The 17,498-nt window shown below is 43.9% G+C and overlaps 1 protein-coding gene across 1 annotated transcript; it reads left to right on the top strand.

Moving 5' to 3' along the window:
- Positions 1-5,983: 5,983 nt before the first annotated feature.
- On the top strand, positions 5,984-16,704 carry LOC139216194 (ras-related protein Rab-37). The gene is made up of 9 exons (XM_070847262.1): positions 5,984-6,202; positions 7,477-7,587; positions 9,637-9,678; positions 10,773-10,839; positions 11,040-11,092; positions 11,509-11,574; positions 12,381-12,437; positions 12,544-12,620; positions 14,454-16,704. Exons 1-9 carry the CDS (start codon positions 6,092-6,094, stop codon positions 14,557-14,559), a joined length of 690 nt encoding a protein of 229 aa, XP_070703363.1. The 5' UTR covers positions 5,984-6,091; the 3' UTR covers positions 14,560-16,704.
- Positions 16,705-17,498: the final 794 nt, after the last annotated feature.

Here is a 17,498-nt window from a genome sequence, read left to right on the forward strand (position 1 = left end):
TGAGAGTTTAGGGGGTTCTGTTTTCCATATTAATATCCTCAAGTGAATAAGCTCTACTGTTGCCTACTGTGCTGTTAATTTACACCACTGCTTTTGGCGGGAGATGGAACATAACTGGTATTCAGGCCTAAAATCCTGTTAATCCCTCTGTGATCACGTGCAGTAAATCAAGGAGCCAAATTCCTTACCTAGACACACACACACACACACACACACAGATGTATCATATGTAACACAGTATAAAACTGGCCAGAGCTCAATCCTAAATCTTATTGTTTTGCTGGATTAAAATAAAACACTTTTGAGACATTAGTGTTTTTATTGTCAGATAAACAGATGCATATCTTAGTGTGTTACTGCAGAACTAACACGGAACAAATTCTGCACATCTCGACTGATTCACAATATCAACACGTGCACAACATTTAAAAGCGTCTATTGCTTTAACACTGCAGCTGTTTTAATGTTTTCATCCACTTATAAGCTACGAGACCCTCAATAACTCAACTGTTCAGTATTAGTGGAATAAGGAGTGCATTGTTTGGGAGCCTGACAATATCCCGCTCGCTCAGTAATCAAACGTCGGGGTGAATTTGTTGTTTTTGAAGAGTCGCAGCCTGCCAGAAACTACACAGCACACTAGATACAGATGGCTCCACTTTCTCCAGGATTAAATGGGCCAATTGGCCCTCAGTTCCTTCAATATCTAATAAACTTTTAAGCACTCTTATGTGAATGTGTGGCAAGAAGCTAGAAAATAATTAGACATTTCTTTGAGAGCACACTTGAATATACGAACTTGAAATCTCTTCAGAACTGCTCAGTGGTTTTCTAAATTCTGTTGCCAAACTTTTTAGTACACTAATTAACCTTAATTAAGACCGAATGTAAAGTTATCAGCATTTAAAACATCTGCTGAATTACATTATCGTCTCCTGCTTTCTCTCTCTGCTGAATCCGCATAGCACTGCTCACAGTTTTTAAAAAAGAAAAAACAAGCCCAGCTTTTTCTTCAGTGATAGGGTGTTAGAGATGAATTTACATTTTTATTGAAAATCCCAGAGACCTGTGAGTGAGGGCCGCTTAGTCATCCTGACACTGTCAATAAAACACACACATGAGGCGAGGTAGATGTTTGATTCAATAATGTTGAATACTGGTGGCTACGTGTTATTTAAATAATCGCTGCTGTGTGTGAGTCTTCTGGTCTTCTGGTCGACCAGGATGTGTCTCAGGTTACACACGTGTGACTAAATGAGTTTAGTTGTCCTCCACTGGATTCTTCGGACACTTACACATATAACAAATACAGTCTTGGGTTTTCACTCAACTGTTTCATGGTAACTGTCTCATTATGAGACATCTGTGGGGCTCACTCTTGATGAACCCACACAGCTCTGAGAAATGGCGTGTCGCCATGGAGACACATTCAGCATATAGGACCCTTGCCACAGTAAACCCCCACCTCCATCCTTTCTCCACACACACACACACACACACGTTGAGTCCTCCTCTCTAACAGTGTTTGTCTTGAAAATGTTTACATGCCTGCATCAAAACTTGATGAGGGAGCCATGAATGAGTAATATGTTGATTTCACACTGGGCAGCTAAACGCTGCACAACTTCCCCTTCACACGGTGACTCATCCACACAGCAGCTTGCCACTGGTCTGCATCATTTGGACTTGAGGGCCTGTGTGTGCTTGTACCCACTCACACTGTGGAGGAATATCTGTGGTTGACCTCAGAAACTACTTCTCCTAACGCCTGTTATTCAAAAGTAAAACGAAAGCATCCTATGCACAGATTACTTATATCCTGTACGTTTTGTCTGAAGAGGTCTGAGTCTATTTGCTGGATTTTTTAAGCTTTTTCCTGTACTTGCAGTTTGGAAACTGTTGCTTTGCTCAGCGTTTTCAGAGGCTACATCTTCAAAGAAGCAGATAATGTCTGATTTCCATCCTGTATATCTGCACAAAGCGTCGTGATGCTTTTTAATTGAAGTCGAATGTGCAGAACTTGTGGATGTCAGTGATCAAAGTGAGTGTTTTGTGAGCTGCAGAGCGCTGCATGCTGTGCCGTATGTGGGCTCTCTGAGACTGCAGATAAGAGGCAGGCAGCAGGGCGGCGAGGAGGAGGAGGAGGAGGAGGGAGGAGGAGGGAGGAGGAGGACGGAGGAGGACGGAGGAGGACGGAGGAGGAGGACAAATGTCAACAGGCTGGATGCACCAGCAGCCCCTGATGAAACAATAACCATGGCGACCAGGCCGATTGATGCCTGCGTCCAAGTGGTGTGGTGTCAAATGAGCAGATCCCTGCTGGGGTGATGGATGACCCCCCCTCCCGGCCATGAGGACGGACGGTCGTCACACCAACTGTTAGTTTTTATTTGTGTGTGAGAGGTTCGATTTGTGTCTGGTAAAAGTAAAAGTTGCAAAAACACTTTGCACAGAAGTATAATCAGCTAAATGAAAGTATCAAAAGTAAAGTAGCTCTGCATAAGAAGCCACTGTGACTAATATATCATACTTAGAAATGTAAGCAGCATTTTACTTTAGTTTGTTTTAATGACTTTATATGATTTAGGTAGTTTAGGCCAGTGGTTCCCAGCCTGTGGTTCTGGTCCTTTAGAGGGTCACAATGTAGATCTGAGAGGTCTTTTCTCTGGTTTTTCCTTTTTTGTGAATTATGGGATAATTTTACCCCTCTAAATGAGCAGAGATCTTGGTGGAACTGCTAACAAATCTTTGACGTCAAGAGGATGACAAGACACTGGTTAAAGCTTTAACAGTAATCTTTATTTTATAAGCTTATTATGAGTTATTGTAAGATTATTTAGGCAAAATCTTTATTTGAAAAGTAACCACAAAGTATAAGGTTGGATAAAATGGACATATGTAGTGAAAACTGGTGAATATGTGAAAGAAGAGAAGGAGAAAAAGAGATAGATGTGTGTAATGTTGTTCTTGTGGCTGCAGGAACACTCTGCCTCCAACTCTGATACTGTTACACAGTTTCAGGCCCAAACACACACACACACACACACACACACACACACACACACACTCGCCAGTTCCCAGTTCACCACTGCACATGGCTCTTTCCCCTTGAAGGCATTAATCCAGCCTCCAGCCATCACATCGCATTACAGCACACAGAGCGGTGCGCTGAGCAGCAGATGAACATGTACAGTAACCTACACCATGTGCCCACTCAGTGTCCCGGCCTCAGGCGGCAGAGGCAGGCGCTCGGGCCTGCACACATGATGTCGCATCTCTCTGTGACTCTCTCTGCAGACGATCCTCGTGGGAGACAGCGGAGTGGGCAAGACCTCCCTGCTGGTTCAGTACGACCAGGGCAAGTTCCTCCCAGGGTCCTTCACTGCCACCGTCGGCATTGGCTTCACAGTGAGTCCACGCGTTAATGCCCTCCAGCACCCTCCCACCCTGAGTTTATTTTGCACTCACCCGTGTCTCAGTCGTTCACCCCAGTTCCCCTAACCCCGTTATGCTGCTGACTCCCCCTGATGAAGACATGTCGCTGTGATGGGCTCTTTGTACTGAGGTGGTGACACCACGGCGAAGCAAATCGTCGCTGTTTCTCTGCTGTTTGTGTGCCAGTGCAGTGCAGCATGAATCTGTGGTGTTCTCCAAGTGTGGGATGTCGCTTCTTCTCACTGCATTCATTATGATCCATAACACTGTAGGGAGGGGAGAGAGGTTGGGTGTTTGCATTATTACAGTTAATGATGCCACTGCCCTGATCAAATCACTGTGAGGAGAGCACCACTAATGAATGTCATAGCAGGCGGCTGTTTGCTGCTGGATGTTTGTAACAAAGCTGTTTTAAACAAGACTGATGTGATGCTTTGTGACACACAGGAGAGGAGGGGGAATTACTCTTTGTGGCAAGTGGAGACAAACAGCAGAGTTGTGTGGCTCATTTAGCGTATGCTTTTGCTGCGGTGGCAGTGGTGACTTTGTGGCTTTGTGTCACTGCCATTAGAGCAGCACAGAGGAGGCAGAGATCTGTGAGAAAGTATAAAATTGGCTTTGCCATTTCGCATTAGCATAAGTTTGTGGTTGTGTGTGATTCAGGGCTCAAAGAACCCTGCAGAAAAATGCGCAACGTAAAATCACTGCTGCTACAAATGTCTCCTTGGTTTAAAGTCAAGGGTAAGACGGCGCCTGCAAAGATATTAATATACAAGCACACAAGGTGAAAATGTGTCCAATGTTTGGGTTTCTTCGTAAGTATTTGTTGTTGTGGTGCGCCCAGCTGGAATAAGTTTTCACCGTTTACATTTGAAGGTCCCATATTATGCAAAATGCACTTTTTTAATATGGTTTGCCTGCAGACCACCGAACTACAAGAAAAGGCCGTCCTCTCTCTTCTTCTCCTGCTCCATCTCACGTAAAAACACACAGTTTAGATCTGGCTCCCTTTATGATGTCACAAGCGGATCTGTTGATCATGTGACCTCCTCCAGCATTTCAGCAGGCCGACTGTCCCTGCCCACTGAAAACCTTTCGAGTCCACCTCGCTGTCCGCCATTGTTTTTTCCTCCAGGTAACACGAAGAACTAAACAGCAGATCGTTCCACTCTTCTAAAACATTGCTGAAAACAGCAGCCTGTCTGCTATGAGACAAAGTGTGTTTTTTGAACACTAAACCACCTAAACCTGCTCTAGTCGGACCTCCAACAACAAGTGCGAGCTTGAACATGAGCAGAACGTGGGACCTTTAAGGCTTTCTCCTCTCTACACGTCTTTAATAGATATAAATAATAAAACAGTGAGTTCCGGGAGAAAAAGGCAGAAACAAGAACATAAAGAACTTCTTTGTGACCCTATGCAGAATTAAATCAGCCAGCTCCGTCTGCCAATGAATGTTTTATCATCATGTCAGAGGGGTGAGACGCTGCCTGCAGCTGGAAATGACACCGAGCGATGAGTTCATATGTTTGAACAAGGGATTACATGTCAGTTATGTAACAGAAGTGATCTCTGACCATGTGTCATTACTCCTGTCACCTCACTGAGAGGAGAAGAAGAGGAGACGCTCTTCCTCCTCATGTGAACACTGGGGGGAGACAAACCACTGCAGGAAAAGATTCATTTTCAGACTTGGTGGCAAATGAGTCTCAGTGAAGCCATGTCAGACATGCATGACGTGCTAATTAAATGAGGGGATTGGTGGATATTTATAGGAGCATCATTTTTTTTTTTTTTTCTTTTGTTTGTTTATTTTATCTTTATTCATTTAGGAGAGACGAGATTTGCGTAATTGTTTATTTGCCTGCTGTGGGGGAAAAAAAGTGGGTTGATTAAGAAGCTGGAAAAATAACAAAGGAGAGGAACTATTTTATGATATCTCATAGCAGCTAAAGGCACTTTTTACGCACATTTTCACCTTGTAGAACAATTTATCCATCTTTAGGAGAGCATCCACCTTATGCATGATGTGTATTGAAGCTGATAGGTGGTAGTGGAGCCTCTTCCCTCCTCTCCTGGCTCCCGGGCTCTCGGCTCTGACCCTCTCAGTGATCGAGCACCACCTGTGGCGGATGAGTCAGCCGCCAGCGCGTTTGACCCCCGCAGCTGTTTGGGGCCAGTGTCAGCCCGAGAGACAGCCCGATGTTTCACTAATCAGAAAAACACAGCCTTGTCGGAGCTGTCGACGTCTTCTCGCACACTCATTTAATCATCTGCCCACGCCAGGATGCAGAGAAATGTTTCCGCCTGTTTGCCACCACCGCTCCCCTCCTGATCGCTCCGTGTAGACGCCACCGCCGCTTGCTGCTTGATTGTTCTTCAAGTTTTCTTCGTCGCTTCCGTCTCCTGACAGTGCGATATTGAGGTGTGATTTTCCACGGGAAGCGCTCGGTGATCTTTCCCCCCCCTCCCCTGTTGTTGTCAGTGATGCGAGCAGAGGATTTGGAGGCTGGCGGACACCGGGACTGAGCGGCGGAGATCTCACACACACCGTGCGCGTCTTTCTTGGACACATCTCGGAGACAACTGTGTGTTTCGGTTTTGACAGCCTGCGCTCTTTTTTTTTTTTTTTCTTTTCTTTCCTCTTGGCATTGCGATGTCTGCAAGAAAGACATCGTTGACGGACAAGCAGACTAAAAACGGAACGTCAAAATATGTGTTGGAGAGATGCGCTTCTATTAACGAGTATTATGATATTGCCTTCAAGGTGTGTATTTCCGTCCTATTTGTTCTTCTCTGTGGTGCCGCTGGTGGAACAGGTGTCTGCATTTACTGTGGGTTTAGAACAAGTGGGTGTACCTGCAGAAAACAGCGTGCACATTCACTCCTCACATCTGGGGGTTAATGTGCAGAATTTTAAAAAGAAATCCAGCTGATTTGGCTTCAGGTATTCTGCTCATGAAACAGGCCGTGCTCACTGTTTGCATACAGGTGACAGAGCAGACACCAAGTCATCGGCCTGATGCTCTCATTTGTGTTACTGAGAAGTCCCTCTGAGCCTGTAAATCTCTGGGGGTCGCTTTGTCCGCCCTGTCTGATATGCAAATATTTGCTGAGGGTGTACTTGTTGCTCCTTGCAAATCCTCCCTGTTAACTAGTTATTAAAGCTGCAGCTGTAACTGCTTCACAAACACCCGCAGACAAAAGGAAAAGTTAAACTCTAAGTTTAATTATCACATTATCTGCACCTTATCTTCGTGCAGCTATGAGTCATTGTGTGATTAACGTCTAAGGTTAACATGACACGCTGCTGGATGGTTTGTTTAAGTGCACATCCTCTTGTTGTAATGAGGGCATCGACTAACAATAATTACTGATTCATCTGTAGAGTGTTTTCTCGATTAAATAATCACTTGGACGACAAAAAACATTAGAAAATAGCGTGAAAAGCCTGATATAATATCCTAAAGCCTAGAGTGACTTCATCAGGTGTCTTGTTTTGTCCGGCCAACATCTCCAAACCCCCCGAAACATCACATTTACTCTGTTGTAAGACCGAGAAAAGCTGCCTGTCCTCACATTCAAGAACACAGAAATCACATTTTTGGCATTTTGCTTGAAAAATAACTCAGTGCTCGCTGCAGCTCTAGTTGTTATGATATTGATTAGAGTCTGGGGAGGGTGCACACTGTGAAAATATGAGTATAAAATGACAGAGTTGGCGTTAACATCTTGAATCCGCTCTCCACTGTTGGCAGAGTGTCACATGCTGGTGGCAGCTCGGTCAACAGTGCACTTGGATTGGCCACATTAACTGAAAGCTCATCAGAATAATACATTGCACAATATTCCCATCTGACCCACACATCATGATCCCAGTTGTGAAATATTTCCCAGCACTCTATTGCAAAATAATTTATGCAACGTATCCCTGAGCTTTAATTTCCTCTTCATGGTAGGGGTTGTGATTCTTATCCTACCATTGTGTACAGGCTGTCAGTAACCTGTTGTCCCTCTTCTCTGGTGGTGGGTTTGCTTTAGGTGATGCTGCTGGGAGACTCGGCCGTGGGGAAGACGTGCATCTTGGTTCGCTTTAAAGATGGGGCATTTCTGGGAGGCAACTTTATAGCCACCGTTGGAATAGACTTTAGGGTGAGAGAGATGCTGCCGAACGGCCCTAGACTCACAGAATGATTCATTATGTTGTTCATATTTCTGTGTGAGCCATTAACGGTTTGTCGTTTATGTTCTTGTTACTCCCGTGAGAAAATATTTAGCATCTGAAAAACAACCCAATGATATTTACGAAGCAACAAGAGAGCCACTTGTTAGAGTGACTGCTGCCCAATTATCACCTTATTCCCGCGCAGAACACTTCATCATTCTGCGATGATAGCACCAAATGTACAAATCCTCTCGCCAATCAGTCAAGTTCACAGACCACTTGTGCTGCGAGGCGCTGCGGATAGCTTCATAAATGTCTTGGCAGATGCCTGCCCACGTCCCTGTCTCCTGGAAAGATTGGCTGCAGCTCAACGTGGCCCTGGAGGAGTCACACTGCTGACAGACGAGCTCCTATCTAGTCATGTATACCTCATGCACGCACACGCACGCGCGCACACACACACACACACACACACACAGTGACTGTCGCTGGGTGAATTTGGAGCAGATTTCTACTGTATATCTTCCTCCTCTGGGATGAACATGAAAACAGGCTGTTTGTCTGCTCCCCTCCAACCTCCTGTTTACCTCCAATCAAGGCAAAACACTCACACTAATGACGAGCCAAGCAGGGGCGACTGGAGGAGGAAATTGTGTTGCATTAGCCGGAGTGAAGAATTGTCTTCTTTGGATGTCATAGTAGACATTAGAGAGCATAATGGGTGTCTGACAGATAGAGCTGTATGGATGTTGGCTGTTCAGAAGCATGAATATTTCATCGTGCCCCCCCCCTCAAGTACTGTGGCCGATATCCATTCATAAAATGCATTGAAAAGGGAACTGACACTCGTTTCCACTTGAAAAACATGGATGGATGCCTTGTCATGATTCATTCAGACACACGGCTGTCAGTGTAAGCGATTACCTTTTGTTTTCCTGCTTGTTTCATAAAACATCAGCACAGCTTCTTAGAAACGGTGTCAGGTGGGAGACACAGTTGAGTCAAAATGCTGAGGTTGTCCTCTGTGCATGGAGAGGCAGGCAGGCTGTTGTGGCAGCTTGTAACATGGCCGGTCTATTTTCGGCATGCTTCCTTGTAGCAGTTACTCAGCATGCAGGCTCCTCTCACGTCATAATTGGGGGAAAAATGGAAACCCATGGCAACTAATGCAGGGGTTGAACCATGTCCGTTCTGCCAAGGCAGAGGATTCAGCAGGTGGCAGCTTTAGCTTTGCACACATCGCAGAGGTTCCTTTTGTTACTGTGCAGCTCCTGCAGCATTCTTTTCGGGCGCATGCATGTGCTCCTGTGCATTCACAGGAAAAGGCAGTGGCTTTGTGATGACCTGTCACTGATATGAAGTTATGAAGTGATTGAGGAAGTGCTGAAGAAAATTTTCAACCCCCACTTCCTCCATCTGAGCCTCCCTCTCTTTGCTGTGCAAGGTTGAAATGCGGTTGTGACCTGGCTTGTTGCTGTCATAGCTCATGGTAGCATAAAAAAAACAAAATACACCCAGACGAGAGAACCTGTTTTTCTATTTTGTCACTGCATGTTGAAATGCTTCATCAACCTTTATAACCTTTATATCTCAACCTTTATATCCACTTCACTTTTAAGTCCCTCAGGATTTTATTTGCTGCTTTTTCCCTTATAACACACCCATCCGTCTGTTTTAGCTGGGGCGCCTAAACTATTTTTGGCCAATCTTTTCTCTACAGGAAATCAGAGGGCACCCCTACGTTGTGCAGGAAATTAACGGGGGAGTCGGTTGTTATGCTGCCAGTCGTCTTTCTCACTGTTGTGTAATTAAGTCTAATCCGAGGACCTTGTTGTTGTGTGGGTGTTGCAAATTACTTTCTCTGCCAGTATTCAAAGCCACTTTTAGTTGTCTTGTCTCTTTTGCCACATGCAGTCTCTGAGCTTTTTTTAATCTGCCGCGACGTTCGTCATCAATTTCTGTGCAGTTTTCTCAGCACTCCAGTCCATAAAGCATATGGTGGGTTGTCAGTCTCACGGCTCCTCTTATTTCTGCAGAATAAAGTGGTGGATGTGGACAACCTGAAAGTCAAACTCCAGGTGAGAGCATGGACTTTTTCTCTGGACCTCTGTAAGACCGACTCTACATTTTGAGTCATTGTTTGCACTGACACTCCTATCAAGGTCTCTGATATTGTGGTGCTATACGGAGTCTGCACGGTTATGTGCCAGCAGAAAACTGTTAATCTGAGGCGCATCTATCGTCATAACCTGTTCCTTCAACACTAAGTGGGAGGCGCCAAAATTAGACTCCTCTGCTGGCCAGAGTAAATCCTTTTTTTTTTCTTGCACGGGCCCTGCACATGGTAAAATCCTGTAATTAATTCTAAAATAGACTTTACTACCACAAGTCTGTACTGTACAAAGGCAGAGAGCCAAATAAGACAGACAAGCTGGAGTTGAGGATTTAAGGTTGTGTGACAGATGGAGAGGATGTGATGCTATCATTTTATGTCTTTTTAAAATGATTATTTTACAATAAAAATGAAAAATCATTGACCATAGATACAACCTAAAAACTGCATCCTGCCTCTGGACAAAGAACACATTGCCAGCAAACAAAATGTACTTTTTCTTTACTATTATAATTTCTTTTATTCTATTAATTCATATTTGAACACATTGAAATATGTGATTTGAACTCAACTAGAGTTAAAGGCTGCAATGGATTATTGCTACGCCGCTAAGCTAGGCTAGTTCTAACTTCTAGCATGATTAGATGAGCTATTTTTTATTCTTGGTAGCTCCTTCCGTATTGATCTGGAACATAAAAACTAAATTACTAAGATGAAAGTTAATCACATTTAATGCATTTCAAGTACAGGAAACTGCTGTAAGGAAAAAAAGAGGAGGAAGTACATTTAGCTTTAGCAGCTAATGCTAACTATATCATTAGTGAGTGACTGTTAAGTCTTTAACTGTTTTCTTTGAAATAATGTACGTCTACAAGAAAACATGTATAATGTATTATTCTGGTTTTAACTACATTTTGGCTAAAAATATTGTCATTCCATTTTGGCTTTGTAGGACGCTATAATGGCGGGTTTCTGCCTCGGTCGCTGGCGGTGGAGGATTTTCAGGATGTTCAGTTTTCCCACGTGAGCTGCTGTGTAATTATGTGGTTTGTCTCGCAGATTTGGGATACAGCCGGCCAAGAGAGATTCCGCAGCGTAACGCACGCCTACTACAGAGATGCCCAGGGTAACCTTTGGTTTTTATTTTTCACTTCCTCATTCTGTGTGTGTGTGTGGGCGGGGGTAGTAAAGGTAAGGAAGCAACCTGGTTGAGACATTTTTTAGTGTGCATAGAAAGTGTGTGTAGGTGTTGATGTGTGTTACGTAAGACAATGTACAGATAACAATCAAGGTGCAAACAAACTGCTCTTTTATTTCCTCTTGCAGCGTTACTTCTGCTATATGATATCACCAGCAAGCCGTCTTTTGACAATATCAGGGTAAGACCAGTTTAAATTACTTTCCCTCCCACTTTTTCTATCACTCACTCTCTCTGTTCATTTTCACTCCCTAAACCCTCTCAAGCTGAACGCCTCACTGTCTATTTACATGCAAAGTACCACGAAGGCCTCCAACATTTTCCCACAGCCCTCTTTGGAAATGACATGATGTTATCATTTGCTTCACTACACAGTTCCCAGTTTCAGTAATGAAAAGCAATAAAAGTGTTCAAGGATAAGAGTGACTCAGTCTCACTGTGATTGATTGGAGGATGGTAAAATACTCAGCTGAGGAGGACAGGGAAAATGAAGACTTTAAGTGGTGGCGTTTGTTTCGTTTATAGATCAATCCCTCTTTCTCCTCCCCTCCTGTATCTGTCTGTCTGTCTGTCTGTCTGTCTTTTGTACTTTTAAAGGCCTGGCTGACTGAAATACACGAGTATGCCCAGAAGGATGTGGTCATCATGTTGCTCGGCAACAAGGTGAGCAAAGCTTCCTTTTTGCGTTACATAAAAAGATCAGGTGGATAACTGGTCCCTAAGCGCAATTTTAACACACTCTTATCACACTCAGACAGACACGTGAATGCTTAAAAGCCAGAAAATGTCTCCACTGTGCAGCACATGCATGAATGCAAACTCTACTTTGCTTATTTAACATTTACAAGTGAAACGCAGTCTTAATCGTGCTTGTGTGTCTCTGATTTATGTTTTTAACATGCACACTTGTCTGTGAAAAGAATTTCCCCTACGGCGAAAACAAATAAGTCCTCATCAACACATTAATTTCTTACTCATCACCCAGTGTTATTTGATCATTATGACTGGTGCATTGAAAACGTGTCACAAAACTTGCTAATCACTTGCTTGAAGCTACCCTTGCATAAAACCATTTCCTCCACAATGCTGCTGGTGATAGAAGAGAGAAATGTTCATGTCTCACCGCAACCAGCAGTCATTGCTAATACATCTATAAGCTCCCTCTGGTGGCGCACACAGGGCTCACCCTTCTCCGGGGTCGCACATGTCACACAGCAGCAGCTCAGATCATTTGCTGTGAGAGCAGCCGGACGCGCGGCATCAGTCTGTGGGAGTGCTGCTCTTCTGCTGGAGGTGCAGTTTCTGACATTTCATCAGTATGAAGGAGATGCGGCTCAGCAGCTGGTGGCGGGGCTGCCGGATAAGAGGCCGCACGTGCTGACAGGATGGTGCATCACTGTAGCTAATGGCGTGGTGCATCTGTGACCCCTCACCTCTGCTGTGATGCCTTGTTTTCTCTTCTCTTACAGTCAGACATGGCCGCAGAGAGGGTCGTGAAGACGGAGGACGGAGAGAAGCTGGCGAAGGTAATGGATGATGGCATGAGCTCATAGTCTCAACAACGGATGCTCCAATTTCTCCTCTAGATAAGAGAAGATATTCCTTATCTTATCTCATCTTATGCCATTTTAGGAATATGGGGTACCATTTATGGAGACCAGTGCAAAGACAGGAGTCAATGTGGAGCTGGCCTTCCTCGCTATAGCAAGGTAAGTCTTAAAGCTGCACTGATCAATACTTTCATATTAGCAGTGGAATGTGTAATGTAAAAGGAGTAGTTCAGAGAATCATCACCTCACTGCACAGCATCTCTTCAGTGTTTATTTTAGCTCCTTGTTTTGATTCACTCTCATCAGCAAACATTTGATTTCACCAAAACCAAGCTCTGGTAAACCCACTGTTAGCAGCTAGCTGCTGAACAGAAGGCAGCATTTAGCAGCTGGAGAGCCACTCGGCATGAAACACAGTTAAAAAGGGGTGAACATTAAATTTTAAATATTAAATTCTTTATGTGGCCAAACACGCGACTCCAAATAAATGGTAATGTTGCTCCGTGTCTGCTGAATGTGTAAATAGGCAACTGTATGCTAGCAAGTTTCCGTGATAAGATAAAAAATAATGATGGTTTAAGAAGCGTGTGATCTAATGCGATGTTTTCAAATGTGCTTTTTTTTACTCTATTTTTGTCCTCACTCAAATTAGAACATTTAATTTTGTCATACAGCCACGGAAGTATGTGGACGCCCCCCCCGTCCAAAAGAAAAGACAAGATCAGCCTTTATTGAAGGGTTTATTTTTAGAAGAGTGGAGGCTGTTACAGCAGCACATTAATGCCCACAGTTTTAGTGTGTTCAGTGTTTAGCAATCACTTGTGGGTGGGATGTCTGGGCGTCCACATACTTTTGGACATGATTGGTTAATCAGTCTTGTGTCTTTATTCTGAGCTCTAAATCGGGCAGTCGTGGCAGTTTTGTTCATATTTTGGAGACAAGATGGTAGAAAGAAGCAACAGGCAGGTCTGCAGAGTAGATTCCTCTCTACAGCCCAACGCCCACGTGAATGACAGAAAACAGCTAAGAATTAAGAAAAGTAACAGCAAAAAAGAGGAAGAAAGGGGGAAAAAAACCAATCCAAGTACTTGTGGATAATACAGAGAAGTTGTTTGTGCTTTTCTAGTTTCCACAGTCATCTACAAGTGATTCCAAAAACAAATATTTCACGCTTCAAGAGCTACATCTTGTTTTAAATAGTCGTCTGCGGTGAGAAAATTAATGTCTCTGCAAGCTGTGCTATAAAAATGCATCTTTCTCTGCTTGTAGTGGAAAGGCCAAAACAAAACGAAGCAAACTGAATACATTTTTCGTTTAGTTCATCATGCCTCTGGATTAATAAACGCTGATGTTCCACATAAAGGGTTTGTGTTTTAATCTTCTTCAGGTGTGCAGCTGAGAGCCTCCTACTCCGGGTCGAACATTTTCATATTTCTTTGACTTGGCATTGCTGCTCACGAGCCTCCCTCTGATTCCTGCAGCTAATACACGCTAATGGTTTTTAGCTCATTTGTTGTTTTGTTCCTGTTGGCTCGTCATAACGGGATCGTACGGGTTTGAGGCTCCCCACAGATCTCAAGCATAAACTGTGCAATTCCTTTTTTTTTTACTGACATCCTTGTGCGCACACCTTTCTCACTGAATGGCAAGAAATGTGAAAATGATTGTCATTTAGTCTAAAAATGTCTCTTTGCACAGCGTGTTCCCAGAGCTGTGGAAAGAAACAATGTCGGTGCTTTGCTATCTTCATGCGACGGGTGTTTTAAGTGCAAGTTAGATCAAATGATTCATGTCAGGCGTTTTGATTAAATATCAGTACAGAGGGATGTTTCTCTCCCTCGATCCCTCATGCAAGCTCCTTTTATTTCTCTTCCTTCCTCATTTTCTTGATTTGCTCAGTCTGTCTGTGCTGCATCCCACTCATCCACCCCCTCTGTATCTAACTTCCTGTGTGTCTCTCCCTCTCTCTCTCTCTCTCTCTCTCTCCATCAGGGAGCTGAAGCACAGAGCGACCCAGCAGCCCAATGAGCCCAAGTTCCAGATACACGACTACATCGAGTCTCAGAAGCAGAAGTCTGGCTGCTGTGGCCTCATGTAGCTGATCCTGATCACCAGGCGGAGAGAGTCACAGAGAAGAAAGAGAGAGAGAGAGAGAGAGAGAGGGAGGGAGAGTGAGAGGTAGAGGGAGGGAGATTAAAATGTCTGCTCTCTTAAAGAAAGCCAATCCCAGCACCGAACCTGAGAGCGGATGTGCCCTCGTCTTCTCCACTGACCTTTTTAACTGAATGGAAGTGAATCTGGATCGGCAGCCATCCCCTATCAGAAATGTGAATTTGAAAATCTCTTTTATGTCATGCGTAGAAATGTTTGTGGTCTTTGTGGTGACGGTTGTATCAAACTACAAGTCAGGAGTTACAATCTGAAATGCTATATCCATGTGCAGGGGCAAAAGGAAAACCTTTATCATCCTACTCTCGACCCTCATCAATATGGCTCTTTTATTTAAAGGAGGGGGTGTCTGCACTTAAAGGGCAATTACACCCTCAATTCCAGCTGTCTGACAGGACTTTCACAGCCACTAGAAGCATGTTTATGTCCCTTTGAGAGAGTCACTGTGTTGTACATGGGCCAGCAGCTCTACTACGAGAGGCTCTCCAGTTGCTGACGCTGTTTATCGCGGTTAACGTTTCTTTGCATCAGTCCTGAATATCTTGTTAGGCTCTGAATATGGCACAGTTAGCGGTTGTTTATGTGTGCTCATCAGACTGGCTAACGCTAGCAGCAGCTTTACATGAGAGTCACAAACGGGGGCTTTAAACCTACCAGGAGAGATTTACATGGTTTAATGTTCTAAAAACACATTATTTTTGTCACGCCAGACGCGGCTGCTGCAGCTGTCTGCACGCTCCATTAGGAGAACGCCGCTGCTTTACTTTCGCCTTGGACGTCCTCATGTTACCAGCAGCCAAAGTTAGTGAGGAACAAATACTGGCGGACACAGTGAGGTAGATTCAGGAGGTTGTCAGTGGGAGTGGATAGTCGGCCCACCGAAGGGCTGGAGCAGGTCACATGATCAACAGATCCCCTCATGACATCATAAAGGGAGCCAAACTTAAATGGAGCTTTTTCCACACATATTTGCTGAAAGATGGAGCGGAAGAAAAAGAGAGAAAACAGTCTGTACTCAGAGTTTAGTGGTCTCTGGGCACGCCGGGGACACACATTTGTTGTAAAGAAATGAAAAAGTGCATTTTGCATAATATAGGACCTTTAATGAGCCAGTGTTCTGCTTTTTATATGTGGGGTCAACATACATAACAAAATCTCTGAGTCTTGCCTATTTTGTCACAATGAGGGGCGAGAGAATAATTTGGCTGAACCAGACTTTCAAATCAAAGCAGATACAAGCTAACTTTGTGCAGAACAAAGCAGACGCTACTTATTTTTTCACCTGTATTTACATCATATGCCCTCAAGAATCGATGTGATTACGTGTACAGAGCATAAAAGATGATTTATAGTTCCTCTTTAATTAAGGCAGGATCCTGTTTGACCTCATGTTTGTAATGACCTTCAGCGACCCTACTCTCAGAACTGTCGCCTTTTTCATCCCACTGGAGTTTGCAGGCCTGACTCCTAATAAATAACAGTTTTCTAACAATTAACAATCAATGCGACTGTTGATGTGGATATAGCATTTTGTCATGCAGCTCTTAGTTTGTCTTCATCCCAGTTTTAGCAGGCTGTGAACTGAATCCCTTTTGGCCTTACAGTCTTCATCATTATTCTTTGATAAATCAGTGTTTCAGTGGACTTCAGTCTCACAGTCAGATTGTAGCTGAAATGATCGCGTCTGTTCACATCTGTACTGCTGTTAGATAGAATAAACGTTTTGAGGGCGCTCGCCCATTGTGCGTCTGTCTGTACATTCAATTCAGGGCCTCATACAAAGAGATTATCATTATTTTTTTCCTTGTTTTTCTTTGGTTAAAGATTCCTTAGCATGCTATTTGCCTTTTTGCCATTCCCACAGCACCCCCAAACACTGTTGTGTCTCCTGTTACGATGGATGTTGTTGTCTAGATTGTACCGAAGCTGTATTTGTTCATGCACCTGCATCGTGTAACTCGTTTCTTTGTACAAGGTTCATTATGAATGTTTGCTCGTCAAACCTGCTCAATGTCACATTTGTCCTTCTTCTGAGGCGTCACGGTGATCACAAAGTGCCATGAAAGAGTGCTTTGTTATCATATTATATATATAAAAAGTATATTTTGTAATGTATGTGGTGTTTTATTGAAGTCACTCTCATCTGTGTGTTGTGAGTGTGTGTGTGTGCGTGCGTGCGTGCTGGGGTTTTGGAGGAAAGGGGTGGGAGTGACAGGATGTGCTGAGGTTAATGAGCCACTGTGTGGCAGCAGCTACCCTGTTTATTCTCTAGCATGTTGCACTAGAAAACATCAGTGTTTTATTAATCAGACACACATGTTGACGCTGTCTTTGACTCTATTTCATGCTATTATAGAGGAACATTGATGCCCAACATCTGTATTATGATGCTTTTGTTAGTACTGTGGTTGCCTTGAGGTCGTCTTCGTGTGTCAAGTGGAAGTTAGTGGTTATGTTTTATACCTGGAGCACACTGGTGATTCACTGTACTGGGCCACACACCTGCATCCACCTCCTCCCACTTACATCTACAGAATGAGTCACACTGCAGACTCGCAACTTGTTTGGATGATTTGTCTTAACTAAACTAACTAAAGCTAAATTCCCTTGAACACACTGCCGTTATCAGCACTGATGCTCTGGTGGCTTTTTGAATCTCCAGGAGTGTGGAGAGATCCTGTCTCTGTCCTCTTATCAGGTCTGGAAGCACTCTCAGCTGAAAAGTCAAATCCTGCCCGAGGTTTTAGCTCAGCAGCTTCCTGCCAGGCTCTATTTTTACAGCCGAGTCACTCATATCTCTGAATGGCTGGAGGGGCTCCGAGTTACCTGGCTCCTTAAGACTAGAAGATTAATATCTAGTTAGGCTTC

This window comes from Pempheris klunzingeri, chromosome 17 (assembly GCF_042242105.1).
Source record: "Pempheris klunzingeri isolate RE-2024b chromosome 17, fPemKlu1.hap1, whole genome shotgun sequence".
Taxonomy (NCBI): domain Eukaryota; kingdom Metazoa; phylum Chordata; class Actinopteri; order Acropomatiformes; family Pempheridae; genus Pempheris; species Pempheris klunzingeri.